Raw genomic sequence first — 15732 nt, forward strand, 5'->3', positions numbered from 1 at the left:
CATTAATATTTACTCCTTGCTGGGTGCCCTCTCCAATATTAACTGCAGCAGGAAGGATGGGTGGCCGAGCGTGCCGGATCATTTCCCTGTTCCCATCCCATGGGGCGTGAAGCAAACCCACGACCCCAGGCCGGAGGTAGCATGGAGGTGCAGAGCCAGGGGATGCTCCTCAGTTCTCCCTGGAGAATCATTCACCGAGGGATCCGTGGCTGTTGATGCTGTTTATTAACTGCTGCTTGCGTCAGGGAAGGTGCTACAGCCCTAATTCGGGGTGTTGGAGTGGGTTTGGAAAGGGCAGGATCTGCCCTTGGAGGGGCCAGGGAAGCAAAAGGCTGAAGCTGCAAATGGGGTCTTTGTGACTGACTTCAGTTCTGGGGCAGCTGAGGACAAGTTCCTTGGCAGGTCCCCAAGGTCTTGCTCAGGTCCTGGGGACCCCTGTTCCCACCTCTCTGGAAGGATCCTCAAGGGGCATTGGGCTGATTTGTGGCTTAAAGGAATGATGGTTAAATAAAGCTGTTGCTGCTCCTCATCTTTGATCTGCCCCTTGCTTGGCTCTGTCCTGGCAGGATAAATGGGATACTTTGGAAGCAGTTTTTGTCCTGGTGTGAAACCGCAGGGCAGAGGAGAGCAGGACTCCCAAAATCCCTGGAAATAACCCCAAAGCCTGTCTGGGATGGCTTAGCCGGCATGAGGGCAGCGAAGCCCGTTCGGGGGTGCTGGGAAATGGAGCAGAAAAGTTAATCCCAGCTTTTTGCGCTGGAAAAAGCATCTGGGGAAGCTCCCAGAGCCCTGGGAGGGGCACGAACCGGCGGCTGCTGGGTCCTTTCGGGGTTTCTGTCCCCTCTCGGTGCCCAACGCGGCTGTTTCCTCATTCCAGCCGCATCTGAAGTGGATTTTTGTTTCAAGGGAGAAGCAGCGACAGACAGCCCGGTTCACCCCGCGGGGCCGGGGCAGGGCCGGGGCGGGACCGGGGCCGGCGGGGCGGGAGCGGCGGCCCCGGGGGCGGTGAAAAGGAGCCGGGGGGGCCCGAGCGCCGCCGCCGCCCGCCATGAGGGCAGCGCTCGCCCCCGGGGTCCGCCTGCTCCGAGCCCTCCCGCGGGACAGCCGGTGAGTGGGAGCGGGGAGCGGGATGCGGGGACGGCACCGGGAAAGGGACAGCTCTGGACATAGGGAACGGCACTGGGATAGGGACTGGCACCGGGAAAGGGACCAGCTCTGGACATAGGGAACGGCACCGGAAAAGGGACTGACACCGGGAAAGGGACCAGCTCTGGACATAGGGAACGGCACTGGGATAGGGACCGGCACCGGGAAAGGGACCAGCTCTGGATATAGGGAACGGCACTGGAATAGGGACCGGCACCGGGAAAGGGACCAGCTCTGGACATAGGGAACGGCACTGGGATAGGGACCAGCTCTGGACATAGGGAACGGCACTGGGATAGGGACCAGCTCTGGACATAGGGAACGGCACTGGGATAGGGACCAGCTCTGGACATAGGGAACGGCACTGGGATAGGGACCAGCTCTGGACATAGGGAACGGCACCGAGCTGGGGATCGGCACCAGGATAAGGATAAACCGCGAACACAGGGACCAGCCCCGGTGTCGGGACTGTCACCAGGATCGCGACCGACACCGGGATAGGAACTGTCGTCAGGATGGGGATCGGCACCGGGACGGGGACGGGCGCTGGAACGGGACTCACTCTCTCGTGGACTGGCACCAGAATGGAGACTGGCCCTGGACACAGGAATTGACCCCAGGCTGGGGACCAGAACCGGGATAGGGACCGGCCCTGGGTTGGGGGGATGGGGGAGTTTGCACTCCACTGGTGACTGGCAACCACTGGGAAGTGGAACTGGGATAGAGAAAGGTCCTGGACAAAGGGAGCAGCACTGGGCTGGGGACTGGCCCTGTACCGGGGGGTCACTCGCCTGGGGGCCGACAAGAAGACAGGGTTTGGTGGGTTGCTGCTTGCAGGGAACAGCACCAGGATGAGGATGAGCCCTGGAATGGGGACCTGCCCTGGATGGGGGAGTCACCGAGGGCCCGGCATCACCCCTCAGGCACCACTGTGAGGCAGGATCAGCCCACACTGGCTGCAGCCCAGGGGTGGACATGGCCCAGGAGGGGTGTGGGGGGTCTCTGAGATGCTCAGCAGTGCCCACCAGCCTCCAGCTGTCCCAGGCCCTCAAAATTCAGCGGGATGTAGCCAACACACAACACAACCTTGCTGGCTGCCCTCCCTTTTGGAGAGGGGATGAGCCCACTGCCCATTTAATTTCAATTAGCATTTCGATTTTTTGGAAGCCCATTGCCAAACACTCCCCCTGTTTTTCCATCAGCTGGAATGTTCCCTGCCAGAACACATGGGGTAAAAAGAAAACAAACAACACCCAAGTGTCTGGCCCAGCCAGGCACTCCATGTGAAGTTTCTCCTCCCTTTCCTCACTGTGATCCTCAGTGATTTTGGGTAGTTTATTCATTTTTTGGGGTGGGAAGCAGCAGTTCTCCAGCGCAGGGAGCTGCCCTGGGTTTGCAGGGTGCTGGTTATTGCTGCAGCTCCGGGGAGAAGTGAAACTGTGATGAGGAGCAGGATGGGCCAAAACCGCAAAAAAGGGCTTTTTTCTAAACTTGGAGCAACCCCGTGACATGTCTGGGTGCTGCAGCTGCCCCTGACCACTTGCATTCTCTGTGCTGCCATAAAACCCTTCCTGAAGGCTGGATGGTCGCCGTGGAGATACTCATCCTGCTCCAGAGAGTGCTGGATCATATTTGGGCTTCTCTAGGCTTTATCTATCAGCTCTGCTGGGAGCAGCATCCCTATCCCTGAGCCCAGACCCCTTTTTCCCCCATTTCCCTGCATTTAATCCAAGCAAAAATTATGAAGTGTCTGTTTGGTGGAGGAAGGGAAGCTAGTATTGCTTAGGGCATCCTGCCCCCTGGCTTTTTTTTTCCAGCTTGTCTTTAATTAACCCTGGCAGTGATGATGAATCAGCCCAGTTTCCACCCGTGACACCAGGAAAGGGACTTGCTCACCCCGTGGCTCACTGGGACAGCTGCTCAAGGAGGGGGAAGCACTGCTTGGTGCTCCCCATAAAACTCAGCTGACCTTTTCAAGCCGCATCCTGGGCTATTTTGGCGGGGCTGGTCACCTCCTGACTGGCTTTGCTGAGGGGGTTCAGGTCACCAATCTGGCAGAAGAGTCCCACTGGGTGCTGAGGCCCCCAACCTCTGTCCCCATCCCTGTCCCACCAACCCTGAGCTCTCCGCTCGCTTCCTCCCGCAGCTATCGGGGACTGACGCTGGTGCTGACCTTCCTCTGCTACACCAGCTACCACCTCTCCCGAAAACCCATCAGCATCGTCAAGGTGAGCGTCAGCCCCACCCCAGCTGTGGGGACAGAGGACCTGGAGAGGGGACGTGGGGCTGTGGGGTGCTGGCAGCACCCCAGTTTCACCTCCTCTCTCTCCCTGCAGAGCCAGCTGCACCCCAACTGCTCAGCCTTCGGCCCACACCCTCGCAATGTCTCCAACAGCAGCACGTGGTGCAGCTGGGCACCCTTTGGTAAGGCTGAGCCACCCCAGGCACCCCAAAACCTACGCTCCTGGCAGCTGAGCTGGGCTCCCCCCGTGCCCTAAAGCTGGGTCGTGGCCAGGGTTTGGCAGGGGGCCTGCTGCTCATAAGGCACCCGGAGGTAATTAAGCAGCGAGCTCTGCCCCATGCCCCCAGGCCAAAGGGCAGCAGTGCCTGGTGGAATCTGGGACAAGACAGGACCAGTTCCCTACACTGATGGCACCTGGCCATGCTCCCAGAAACTCCCATGGGGACAAGACTTTTGGGGACAGGGGACAAGACCAAGCCAGCAGTCATGGGGAGGGGTCACAAGATGGGGGCCAGGCTGAGGTGGCCCTAATATTTGTTTTCCAGATCGGGACAACTACAAGGAGCTTTTTGGGGCCCTGGATAATGCCTTCCTGGTGGCCTACGCCATCGGGATGTTTATCAGGTACCCAAGGCCTTTGCACCCCTTTCCCTCCACACACCAGTTTGCACCAGTGTGCCAGGAAACTGGTTTCCCTCGGGATGCAGTTATGGGAAAGCAGCCGGAGATCCTCTCAGGATTTGGGCTCGGGCTCAGTGTGATAGCACCCCTTGGTGGCATCACCCATGACAGCTCCTGTTGTGCTCTTCCCTCTCTCTGCAGCGGCATTTTTGGGGAGCGCCTCCCCCTGCGCTACTACCTGTCAGGGGGGATGGTGCTGAGTGGGCTCTTCACCTCACTCTTCGGCCTCGGCTACTTCTGGGACATCCACGTCCTCTGGTACTTCGTCGTTGTGCAGGTGTGTCATGCCGGAGGATGCCCGGGCTTTACCACTATGGCCTCATCCCAGTTTTTCAGTGACCTTCAGGGATCGGGGTGGCCCAGTTTCTGAGTGGGGAAACGCCAAGTGTTTCCACTCCCCACAGAACCCGGCTGTGGTGTGGGCGTCGAAACCGCCGGGTGTGCCCGTCTCCAGGCAGTGCGGGCAGCCGGTTTGGCAACACCAGCCGCTCCCAGATTAGCCATGGGAATGATGGGAATGGCTCCAGGATTGCCCCAGCAGGGGAAAAACCCAGACCAAGTGTTTTCTCAACAGCTTTGGGATGGGGGTGGCTATTTCTGAGCCTGGCTGCCCACGAAGCAGTGCGGGGGCTGCGCTCCGTGGCTGGAGTCGGTGCTTCCTGGGTGATGCTCCCCATCTCTTGCCAGGTCTGCAATGGGCTGGTGCAGACGACCGGCTGGCCTGCCGTCGTGGCGTGCGTCGGGAACTGGTTTGGGAAGGGAAAGTGAGTTTTTTCCAACGTGTCCCACCCCAGTTGTGGTCCCTGTTGGCCCCAGCAGCCACCCCAGTGACACTGACCCCGGCTGTGTCCCCACCAGGAGAGGTTTGATCATGGGCATCTGGAACTCGCACACCTCTGTCGGCAACATCTTAGGGTCACTCATTGCCGGGGTCTGGGTCTCCTCTGCCTGGGGCCTGTCCTTCATCGTGCCTGGCATCATCATCGCCACCGTGGGCATCATCTGCTTCTTCTTCCTCGTGGAGTGTGAGTGGTGTGATCCAGGGCACAGCACACAACTGGTGTGACACACATACGGTTTTCCACCTTGCCCACTCCCAAGCATTTTTGGCAATCCCAAATTCTTGTGTCCAGCTTGTGACAAGCAGGAATGGGGATCTGACCACCACAGGGATGCTCAGCATCCTTTGGGGTCATCAAGGCAGGCTCTTCCCCTGTGCTAGTCACTCCCCTGAGCCTGTCTTTCTAGGAAACATTTAGGAAGTCCTTCAGGACTTTAGTGGGGTGGAGGGTACCCAGAGATGCAGCCAAGACCTAGGGGTTCCCAGTCCCTGTGAGATGCTGGAGGAAGAGCAGGTGGAGTGGGGCTGGTCCAGGCTCTCACGGGATATCCCTTCTCCCTGCAGATCCCGAGGATGTTGACTGCAGTCCACCACTGCATCATGTGAGTCACACTGATTCCCAATGGGCTTGTCCTGGGCTGGGTGTCACTCAGGGTACAGTAAAACAACCAGGGCATCAGGTTGTAATGGCAGGAGTTAGAGCAGTGTTCAGTTGTCATGGGGGATGCTCACTGTGAACATCCTCTGGGTCACGCCCTGGCAGCGAATCCAACCTTTCAGCCCCTTCCAGCCAGGAGAGCCACATCTCCTGCTCATGGCTTGCTTTTAGATGGCCTCTGATGAGGATCCTGGAGGAGTGACCACCAGTGAGAAGGATCCTGAAGCAGTCACCCCCAACGAGGGCCCGCTCAGCCTCTCAGGCCAGAGCAGTGTGGATCACTCCAACAGCCCCAAGGAGCCAGCTGAGGAGCCCGAAGCCATCAGTTTCCTCGGAGCGCTCCGGATACCCGTGAGTGGTGGGATGGAGGAAAGAGCAAAGCCAGGGCAGCTCAGCCCATCAATAGAGTGTCCACAGGGTGGAAAACTGGGGAAAACCCCACTGTTTAGAGGAGTTTGAGAGAAGGAGGCTCCTCTGATATCCCCTCCTCTCCTCCCAGGGCGTGGTGGAGTTCTCCCTGTGCCTGCTCTTTGCTAAGCTGGTGAGCTACACCTTCCTGTACTGGCTGCCCCTCTACATCGTCAACGTTGGTGAGTTCTGGGGACAGCAAAGCAGGAGAGAGCCTGGCAAGGGAGCATCTCCTCACCCCTCTCCTCTCTCTCTTGCAGCTCATTTTGGCGCCAAGGAAGCTGGGGACCTGTCAACCCTCTTTGATGTTGGGGGTATTTTAGGTTCGTCACGTACCCGACCGGAGGGGGTGGATCAGGAATGATTTAGGGACAATCCTGGCCTTGACCATCCTTGGCTGGTCCCCTTCACAGGCAACACCATTTCTTTCCCCAGTGAGGTTTATTCAGCATTCATAGCGCTCAGCAGGCAGCAAACACCCCTCAGTTTTATTTTGCCATCTAGGTGACCATTGCAGCCCCTTTCCTCGAGTCTCACTTGCTCAGACGCTCCTTTTCCTTAGATAAATAAAACGTTTTGCAAGTGTGGAGGAGACCACAGCTTCACTGAGGTGCTGAGAAATCATCTGCAGGGAAGAAACGGCAGGGATAAATCAAAGCTCTTCACTCTGATATTATTATATTTAACCTTGAGGGCACACTGGTCAGAAGATGGGCGATGAAAGAGCATACCATTGGATTTTGGGCTAAGCCAGGGTGAAGTTTTGCCTTTGGGGTGGTGTGACTGACACCTCTGACTCCTTCTTGCAGGGGGGATCTTCGCCGGCCTCGTCTCCGACTACACCGGCGGCAGAGCCACCACGTGCTGCGTGATGCTGGTCGTTGCCGCTCCCATGGTGAGCTGTCACATGAGGACAAAACCCCGTCACGAGGGTTTCCCCTCCTCCGGCTCCTTTGAGTCACGGCTGCCTTTCCTCTTCCCGAGCGCCCGGGATGAGCTGGTCACGCGCTCGGCTGACACGAGAGCTGGGATTGATCCACGAGCCCAGATGTTCCCAGGGAGGACGTCCAGCTCTAGGGACTGGGAGAGGGTTGCAGAGAGCTTGACAACTACAAAAGCCCTTTAGGGTTTTTTTTTTTCCTCCATCCTGCCTTAGCCCTGCTCAAAAAGCCTTGTCTCTTTGATTTTCATCCCAAAAGCCCCCATGCCGACGGCCTCATGCTCCGCTGGAGCTTGGCCCGGATGTCCTTCCCGAGCACCTGCACAGAGCTCATTTGGCTTCGCTGCCACAAAAACATGGCTAATTAGCTGTAATCCAAGCCCGGCTGGCTGTGGGATGGGAGCCTCTCCTGGCCGAAGGAGCTGGCGCACGCCGGGAAGCAGACAGGCCGCGTCACGTCCGCGGCCCCGATAGCACCGTCGCGGCAAATTAGCGTCTGGCTGCAGCCGGCGGGAGGCGGCGGAGCCTCGCCGGCCATAAATCGTGGCAGCACCTCGGTTTGCCAGCTGCCAGGTATTTCATCTGGCAGGCAGCCGGCGGGATGTGGAGGTCAGGGGCGCCCTCAGCCCCCCGTCGTGGCCGGCACTTGGTGCCGACAGTAATTCAGGTCCCCGCATTCTCCGTCCCGTCCCCAGGGTGCTGCTGCAAGGAAAGTGCTTGGGAAAACAGCTGGAATAGCTGTAACTTGTTCACCTGGTGTCTCTTTTCCAGCTGTTCCTGTATAACCACATTGGCCAGAATGGCATTGGCACATCAATAGGTAAGGAGCTCCATGGCACAGCCGGGCTCCCAGGCTGGGATTTGGGGGATGGTGGGGTTGGATGAGTGTTCACTGACTGCTGGGTGGAATCTCCGTGGGAAAATGGAGATGGATACATGGGACAGTGATGCCAACACGTGGGTCGGGGATGATGGATCCAACATCCTGCTGCTCCCTGCACCTAAAGGTTTAATCTCTTCCTGGGTCCCTCTGCAGCGATGCTGGTCATCTGCGGGGCTCTGGTTAACGGGCCCTACGCGCTCATCACGACAGCGGTGTCGGCAGATCTGGTAAGAGCTGCACCTCAGACCCTGCCATGCTGCCCCTGCACACCCAAAGGCTGCTCCCTCCTTCCAGAGGGATGTTTTGATGGGATTTTTGTATTTTAACTTTGTTTTCCAATGCCTCCAAAGCCCAGGGGAGAAGGGCAGGGCTGTCACACCTGCTGCTGTGCTCTGCATCCTGCAGCTTTTTTTTCCTACTGTTTTTTCACCTTGGCCGCATGACTGTGTTTCAGCCATCACTGCATCTGCCTCTGAGCACAAGCAGAGTGGAAAAATTTGCTGGGAAATCACCTGGTAATTCCTGTCCACTGCTGGCAGTCCAGGTTTTGCCATGGTTTGGCTGCAGGCAGCATCTGAGTTTGGTCTTCCCGTCCATGGCTGGGTCTGACACATGGAAATTCCTGCCTGGGATGTTGGCCTCATGCTGGGACTTGCCAGCTGGGGACCCTGAAGCTTCTTTTGCTCCTTATGTTTCACTCCTTCATCCTTGCAGGGAACCCACGAGTCTCTCAAAGGAAACGCCAAAGCCCTTTCGACTGTCACGGCCATCATTGATGGCACAGGATCCATCGGTGTGTACGGCTGGGGGGTGCCAGTGCTGGGGGTCCCTGTCCCCTCTCAGCTGTGAGCAGGGCATCTCCTAATGTGGCTCTGTGCCCCCGCAGGGGCCGCGCTGGGGCCGCTGCTCGCAGGGCTCATCTCTCCCACGGGCTGGAACAACGTCTTCTACATGTTGATAGCAGCTGACGTCCTGGCCTGCCTGGTAGGTCCCTCCTCAGCAGGATGCTTTGGCTACCCTGGAGATTCACAGGCTCCCTTTTAGCTGGCCACTCCCTGGTGGAGGGCAGGGATGATCCTCAGGAGACAGCCGGGCACAGGGCAAACTGCAAAGGCCTGTATCCACTCCAAACCTCTGCCTCCATTCACCTGGCTTTTCCCAACAACCTCCTCCTCGCACGGATTTAATCCATGTGACCTTTGCTCGTAAGAGCCGTAGAACTGATCTCCTGGTGAGGGAAACACTGAGGTGGAGGCTGGTGGCTGCAGAGCCACCGGCCTCCCAGCCATCCTCCACCCTCCCTCTTGCAGCTCCTTGCTCGTGTGGTGGTCAAAGAGGTCCGTGGCTGGTGCGGCTACATGGCGAGGAAGAGAGGGTACGTACGTCCCACCCCAGGGTGGCCTCCGGTCCCACGATGCCAAAGCACGGTGTCGTTGCCGCTCCAGAAGGATGTTTGTTACCCCTTGCTGTCACTGCTGCATCTCCACGTGGGCATCGTGTCGGGCTTCACGAGGCCGTCTGCCCCATGTCTCGCTCCCGTGGCCACAGAGACATTTCCACCTCAAGCCAGGGCAGCACCCAGGGGATTTTAACCATCAGCACCCCACAAAACTCTCAGGGTGCTAAACACACCGTCCTTGTGTCTTTGTAGCTCTAGTGTGCAGCTAACAGAGTCAGTGATGGATGGGAATTAGCTCGGTGTAAGTATCTCCGTTTGAGCCCTGAGGATTAAATGCAAACACAAGCCTGATTTGTCCTGATTCTGAGTTTCACTTGGCAGGCTCAGCCTAGAAACAGCCACTTCCCTGATCATTTAAGGGCTGAGATCAAGATTTGGGAATCAAAGGGTCAAATCACGATGGCTGGGGAGGAGAGTGCAGGGTGGGCAGCACATCTTTGTCTCCAGCTGACTTACTGGATGTTGTCCCAGATGCCCAATTGATTGGCATTGATGAACTCACTTGAAACAGCTGAATTTATAGGCTTTACCCACCTGTACTACTGAGCTTGATTCCACACGGTCTGGGCTTGCTAATCACCGTAGCCAAATCACTGCAGCCACGGTATAAATAATCTCCAAATCAGCACTGGCTTGGCTATGATTGCCACTGACATCCCCCTGTGACACTAAGAGGGAAGGGTCTGCAGCCAGTCCTGGCATTGGGGGTGCCAGACCCTGGCCCCCTGCGAACATTTGGTCCATTATGTCTTGTGTTTGCAGGTGAAAGACCAATAGTCTGGGCCTCGTGCTGTGGTAAGTGCGGCCCAAATCTCCTTCTCCGGCCGCCGGTGGAGGGCTGTCGAACTCCTCTCTCCTGTGCCGGGGCTGGTTTGGATGAGGGCTTTCCTGGAGGGGTTGGCAGCACCAAATTCCAGCTGGTTTGTGCTGGGGGAAGCAGCTGGCTCAGTTTGTGGAAATACTGCAACATCCTGAGGGCTTTGGGGAGCGCCTTGTCTGTGGAGCAGCTTGCAGAGAGGAGGCACAAACACTGTGGTCTTTCTGGGGACATTTCAGCTCTGGCCAGAGACAAAATGGTGGCTGGATCTCGTCCTCGTGCCTGCTTCTCCTCCTTGTGGTGCAGATGGGGCCAGGCTTTCCCTGCCGAGCCATTTTCCCTTCCCATCTCTCCGGCAGAGCTGCAGTGCCCATCACACATCCCAACGCGTGCCACCGCGCTCAGCCGCTCGCTTCTCTCCCCGCAGGTTTAAGGAGTTCTGACGTGCCCCCTGTGAGCTGCCCCATGCCCAGAGGGAGGAGAGAGGCTGGGGCACACCGGGAGCTCAGGTGTCCCGGCAGAGCCGAGGCACAGCCTCAGGCACAGCCCCGCGGGCTCACCACCACCGAGGGTTGGCTTCCGACGGAGGCAGCAGCGAGGAGCAGCCCGAGGGCCCCGGCCAGCTGGTTTTCTGGGTCGGTTCTTCACTGTCAGCCGTTTTATTAATAAAAACATGCAAAAACTCCGTGCCATGTCCTGGAGGGGCTCAGCCAGGTCTTCGTGGATTTGGGGGCGATGATTGCGCCCCTCTTCTTACTTTTCTCCACATGCAGCCTCTTGTTTGTGAGCCTGCCCTACTCTTGTTTGTGAGCCTGCCCTGCTCTTGTCTGTGAGCCTGCCCTGCTCTTGTCTGTGAGCCTGCCCTGCTCTTGTTTGTGAGCCTGCCCTGCTCTTGTTTGTGAGCCTGCCCTGCTCTTGTTTGTGAGCCTGTCCCATCCCAACACTTGGGATTTCAGGACCTGGATCAGGACGGTGATGCCAAATCACTTTAAGCGCTGCCTCACCAGTGAAGTGCTGCTTATTCTATGTAGACAACATACCTGGGCTGAGCCCAAATTAAGCTGAGTTCATTCCTCAGCTCATCCCACTGAAAAAAAAACAACAGTGTTTTCCCTGATTGTAATGATTCCTAGGTCATGCTATTTAGCCTCAAAAGAAGAACATGAGTCAACCCCCATGCCACAGCAAACACCCGCTCGCATGCTGTGGCCACTCTCAGTCCAGTGTGGGCAGCTGATGATCTTCATTAGACACCTCCTAATTAGGAGGGGCCCCAGAAGGTTAAGCTGGCGCTGCTGGCTGCCGGCTCTGTGGGCTCCCCTGGCAAGGATGGGGCTCAGAGACCTCCACAGTGTCACCTGACTAAGGCCAGGGCCAGCTGTGCAGCCAGCTGTGCACTCCTGGGGGGCCCAAATTTTGATGTGTGAGAAGCTGGGGTGCACAGGGTGCTCGGATGCCGTGGGTTGTGTTTCCAGCCTGCTCACTGCCCAGGGATCACGCCCAGGCAAGCTCCAGTTGTGCCCGGTGTAAACCTGAACTCTAACTGACTTCACCTTCTTGGATCTTAACCCGAGGAGAAAACATCTGGGCCTGATGTGATTTTATTAAGTGCTGATTTCATCAGCGGAGAGGAAAAAAAAGCCGGGGAAAAAAAAAAAAAAGAGGAGACTTGCCGGCCAGTTGGATCAGCTCCCTGTAAACCCCTGAGGGTGATGGAGCAGCACAGGGGGACAGGCAACTTGGAGAGTGGCAGCTGCAGGTTTGAGGTGGCCTTTGGTCCCCTCACACTGGCCAGAGATGCTCAGTGGGGCTTGGAAACTCATTGGTTGCCTGGGGGAAAAAGCAGAAAAACTGATGGAGCAGGCAGAGAAAAGCAAAATCACCAATTGCCCTTTTTTCCCAGGAAAATACCAACCCCCCTAGGGCAAACCCTGACGGAGTCATAGGGAGAGGTGTCACAACTGTGTCTGTCCTCAGCAGAGCCAAAAGGCTGACACTGCAGCATCCCCAGGCCATGTGGCTCGTGGCACGTGTGGCCTCTGAGGGGCCTGAGGACCCAGCAGCGATGCCACTGGGCTGAGAACGGCTCTTTCAGTGCACATGTGACGGAGCTTTCACGCTGCTTAATTACCATCCCTCTGTGCTGGAGAGCTGGAGCACTCAAAATACATTTTCAAGCAAAAAATCCCACAAGCTCTGACACACACAGGGGCTTATCGCAACGGCAAGTCGGTTTGGGGAATTTTTTTTTCCCCTTTCTTCCCTTTTTGTTTGCCCCCTCCCCCATCCCCTCCTGCCTGTTCTTTCAGCTGACCATAGTTTTTCCAGGACAAATTTAGGTCTGGGCCATGTCCCACTCGTGTTTGGAAAGTCTGAGCAGCCTTGGCTGTGCTGCTGGGAGCGAGGAGAGAGGGCACATGGCCCATGGCAGTTTTAAACTTAAAATAAAGAAAGCCAAATGCCAAAGAAAACCCCAGAGCTTGCTGAGATTTGGGATTGAGGGGTGGGCAGGAAGGCGAGGGGGAGATCCCCTGGGTTTGCCTCAGCCAAAGAACTGTTTAAATGGAGCTGAGCTCCTCTAGGAGGAGCCTGGAAGGCTCACCTCGCCTTTTTCCTTCTCCGACAGAGAAGGGGCCGCTGCTTTTCCCTGTGCCACGAGCCCCTTCGGCACCGCGCTGCGGTGAGGGGTTGTGCCAGCACGGACACGCGTCCCCCGCTGTCCTGTGACGGGACAAATCCCGCCTGAAACGGGCTCTTTTTGAGTTTGGCAGACGCAGAGCTTGGGTTTTTCCGCGGGTGACCCCACAGCCCCCCAGCACAGTGATACCGTTCACCGGGAGGGGGGGGATTGGGAAGAGGCTGCTCATATTTTGGAGGAATGCTGCTGGTCCGCCGGGCTGCTGGGGAGGTGAAGAGGTGGCTGGGACACGGTCCGTAATTACCCATGCAAGGAGCAGCCGGCAAAGGCTGAAGGGCTTTTTAATTAGCAGCCAAAGGCAAAGCAGGATCCAACAGCAGGGAAGCTGAAGTCAGCAAAGTCAAGGTGGAAATCTGAGGGCAGCTTTTCCAGCGAGGGTAATTAAGTGCCGGCAGAGCGCAGCGTGAGGCGTGAGGAATTGCCGTCATTCAAGGACCTTAAATCAAGGAGAGGAGTTTCCCCTGCAGGCACTGGCGCTCCCTCCATCCCTGCTTTGGCACCGCTCCCCGCCCGGCCTCGGGCAGGACAGAGCGGCTGCCCGCAGGGTGGTGAGCCTGGGCACCCGCATCGCGGTGCAGGAGCATCCCCACTCGCCTCTAACATGCCAGGCAGGGGATTTAGAGGGGAAAAGGGCTGTTTTCCCTCCTGACCTGAAAGCAGCCTGGCTGTCCTAATCGTGCCACCTGCAGTATCTTTTGACATGTGCCCTTTTGGCATGACGGGTTTCTCTGCCCGGGATTCAGCCTGATTTTTTGCCTGCACAGAGCTGGCATCTCGGGACACGACGCAGCCGGTGCTCCCACCCTGCCAGGGGAAAGCTGGGACCATTTGCTCAGTTTGGGCTGGAGCAGGGCTCCTTGGCTATCCCATATCCCAAGCTCCCAACACCCTCATCAGCAAGTGAGAGGTTGGGATTTAAGCCAAACCCACCCTCTCACTGCACAGTAATTTAAAAATAAAGGATCAGGGTGCTAGGCAGAGGTGGATGTGCTAATGAGAGGTTATCCTCTGGGAGCTGAAGGTTTGGGATGGGGACAGCAGCAAAAAATCCCCATTTGGGGCTGGTTGGAAAGCGGCTCCAGCTCATACCAATTCTTTGACGTGGTCTTTCCTTTCCCAAAAATAAACAGGAACTGTCTGGAAAGCCCCTGTGCGGAGAGGAGCAGAATAGTCCAGAATAAATAAATACAGGGAGAGCCCGGCTTGAGTTCATCCAGCCGGTCGTTCCCCACTGCCAGGGGTGCTGAAGGATGAGGATGGAGCTTGAAACATCTTGGTGGGGGTGAGAGCACAGGGGGCTCTTTCTCCAATTAATAGGATATTGGGGAAAATGCTGAAATTGCCTCCTTAATCATGTCCCTCTTGCAGCATGGCTTTCCATTCTCCCCAAAATACCCCCCCGCACCATCAACCTCTTGACTGATTTTAGTCACACAGTTTAAGGGAAGGAAAAAGCCCTTTTTTGGGTTTATTTACAGTGCAAAACGGGAAGAATTTTCACATTTCTGCTTTTAGGGTTGGGTTTTTAGTGCCCCCAGTACTTTTGCCATGGTTGGCCTCCCATCTGCCCTACTCAAACCCTGGCAAAGTGCCACCGTGGCCTCACCGAGGCTCCCCCAAATCATCCCACCAGCACGGGAGTAACGACACGGCAGGGGCACACAGACAATCTCCGTGTTCACAAATGTTATTAAGATGATGAATTAAATATGAATTTTGTTTCAGGCACAACTTCCAAATCACCCAGAGACCCCACTGTGCTTGTGTTGCACAAACGCTCGGCGCGTTCCTCAACGCGACCGTTCGGCTCCCACGGACAAAAGCGTCGGGATGGGAAGGGATCGAGAGTTTCTCCGGTTTGGAAAGCGGGGACGCCTCTCCTCTGCCTTTTTTGGGAGTGTACTTACCTTTTTTTAGCTGCCTGAGTTCGTGCTCCGGGGTGCTGGGGCATTTCCTGCCAGGGAAGCATCGTCTCTATGCCCGCTGGCTCTGGCTTATCAGGGTTTCATGTCCTGACGGTGCTGTTTGGTGACTGACAGCTGTCAGGACATGGCTGAAAGAAGCCCATAGGTTCTTTAATTTACTCTCACCATCTTCAGTTCGAAATGAAAAAAAAAAAAAATAAAATCTCTAAAATGGAGAAAGAATTAAAAATCTAAGCTTCTGCCCTGAAGTTTTTGGCTATATTGCCTCTGACCCCGAGTGCTTGGGGCTGTCTCACGCTTGGCTTTGACCTCACTGCAATACCCGCTGCCTGCTGAACCGTGGAAGGCTGAGCAGCTCCATCCCCCTGGCTGGGGCTGGAAAATATGAGCCGTAAGATAACTCACCTCACCTGTGGGGACCTCTCCCTGATGCAGCAGGGGTGGTAAAGGCTCCTTCCCTGCTCCAAAACGGTCACGGGATTCTCCAGGCCACCAAAACCTTTTCTCCTGCAATTTAAAAGCCTTTTGAACTTTCATGCAAGAAAAGAAACTGTTGCCACCGAGGGCACAGAGCAGCAATTGCTGTGCAGACACCCAGCCCAGCTGCTGCTGCTGCTGCCAACAGGTTCATCTCAGCACAGGTTGATGGCTTGGCTCTGCTTCCCCAAAAAAAATGGAAGAGAAATGGGATTCAACCCCATTGCTGCTGCTGCAAAACATAAGGAGTGTTTTTTTCCCGCAGGAGGGAAGATATTGGAGTTGACCAGCAGCTTCAGCAGGACCTGTGCTGGAGTGAGCTGTGGTTTGAAGCTTTAGGGCAGCAGCAACTCTGAGCCTTCAGCTCCACCCAGGGTGACACCCCGGGGTCCTTCACACCCAGGGGACACTTGGTTATCAGCAAGGGGGGTTTCCATGGCTGGCAGGACTGTTCTGCACAGGGAGGTGAGACCCACCTTTCCTCTGCACCCCCGGGAAGGGCAGCTTTCCATGTGCTGTTTTGGCATTATTTTGCCTGTTGTTCCCTCCCCCCTCCA

General features: G+C 56.6%; 1 protein-coding gene across 3 annotated transcripts; it reads left to right on the plus strand.

Annotated features, from left to right (window-relative positions):
• The first annotated feature begins 967 nt into the window (after positions 1-967).
• On the plus strand, positions 968-10760 carry SLC37A2 (solute carrier family 37 member 2). Of its 3 annotated transcripts, XM_064634640.1 has the most exons (20): positions 968-1107; positions 3293-3374; positions 3483-3570; positions 3934-4012; positions 4211-4346; positions 4757-4833; positions 4928-5094; positions 5475-5512; positions 5740-5919; positions 6068-6158; positions 6237-6299; positions 6786-6871; positions 7688-7736; positions 7953-8026; positions 8514-8592; positions 8686-8783; positions 9110-9174; positions 9451-9499; positions 10021-10053; positions 10503-10760. In XM_064634640.1, exons 1-18 carry the CDS (start codon positions 1049-1051, stop codon positions 9491-9493), a joined length of 1554 nt encoding a protein of 517 aa, XP_064490710.1. In that variant the 5' UTR covers positions 968-1048; the 3' UTR covers positions 9494-9499; positions 10021-10053; positions 10503-10760. The 3 variants fall into 3 exon arrangements, with proteins under 3 accessions (XP_064490710.1, XP_064490711.1, XP_064490709.1); XM_064634641.1 differs by lacking the exons at positions 9451-9499; positions 10021-10053; XM_064634639.1 differs by lacking the exons at positions 10021-10053; positions 10503-10760 and having other exon boundaries at positions 9110-9549.
• The last annotated feature ends 4972 nt before the right edge of the window (positions 10761-15732 follow it).

The sequence above is a fragment of the Pseudopipra pipra genome, chromosome 23 (genome assembly GCF_036250125.1).
Source record: "Pseudopipra pipra isolate bDixPip1 chromosome 23, bDixPip1.hap1, whole genome shotgun sequence".
NCBI classification, from domain to species: domain Eukaryota; kingdom Metazoa; phylum Chordata; class Aves; order Passeriformes; family Pipridae; genus Pseudopipra; species Pseudopipra pipra.

Excerpts from the sequence above, each read along its gene's own strand:
- SLC37A2 (XM_064634639.1), top strand. The coding sequence starts at position 1,049 with ATGAGGGCAGCGCTCGCCCCCGGGGTCCGCCTGCTCCGAGCCCTCCCG. Across the intron at positions 5,513-5,739 it reads GCAGTCCACCACTGCATCAT|ATGGCCTCTGATGAGGATCC; the intron begins GTGAGTCACACT and ends GCTTGCTTTTAG. Across the intron at positions 8,784-9,109 it reads CTGACGTCCTGGCCTGCCTG|CTCCTTGCTCGTGTGGTGGT; the intron begins GTAGGTCCCTCC and ends TCCCTCTTGCAG.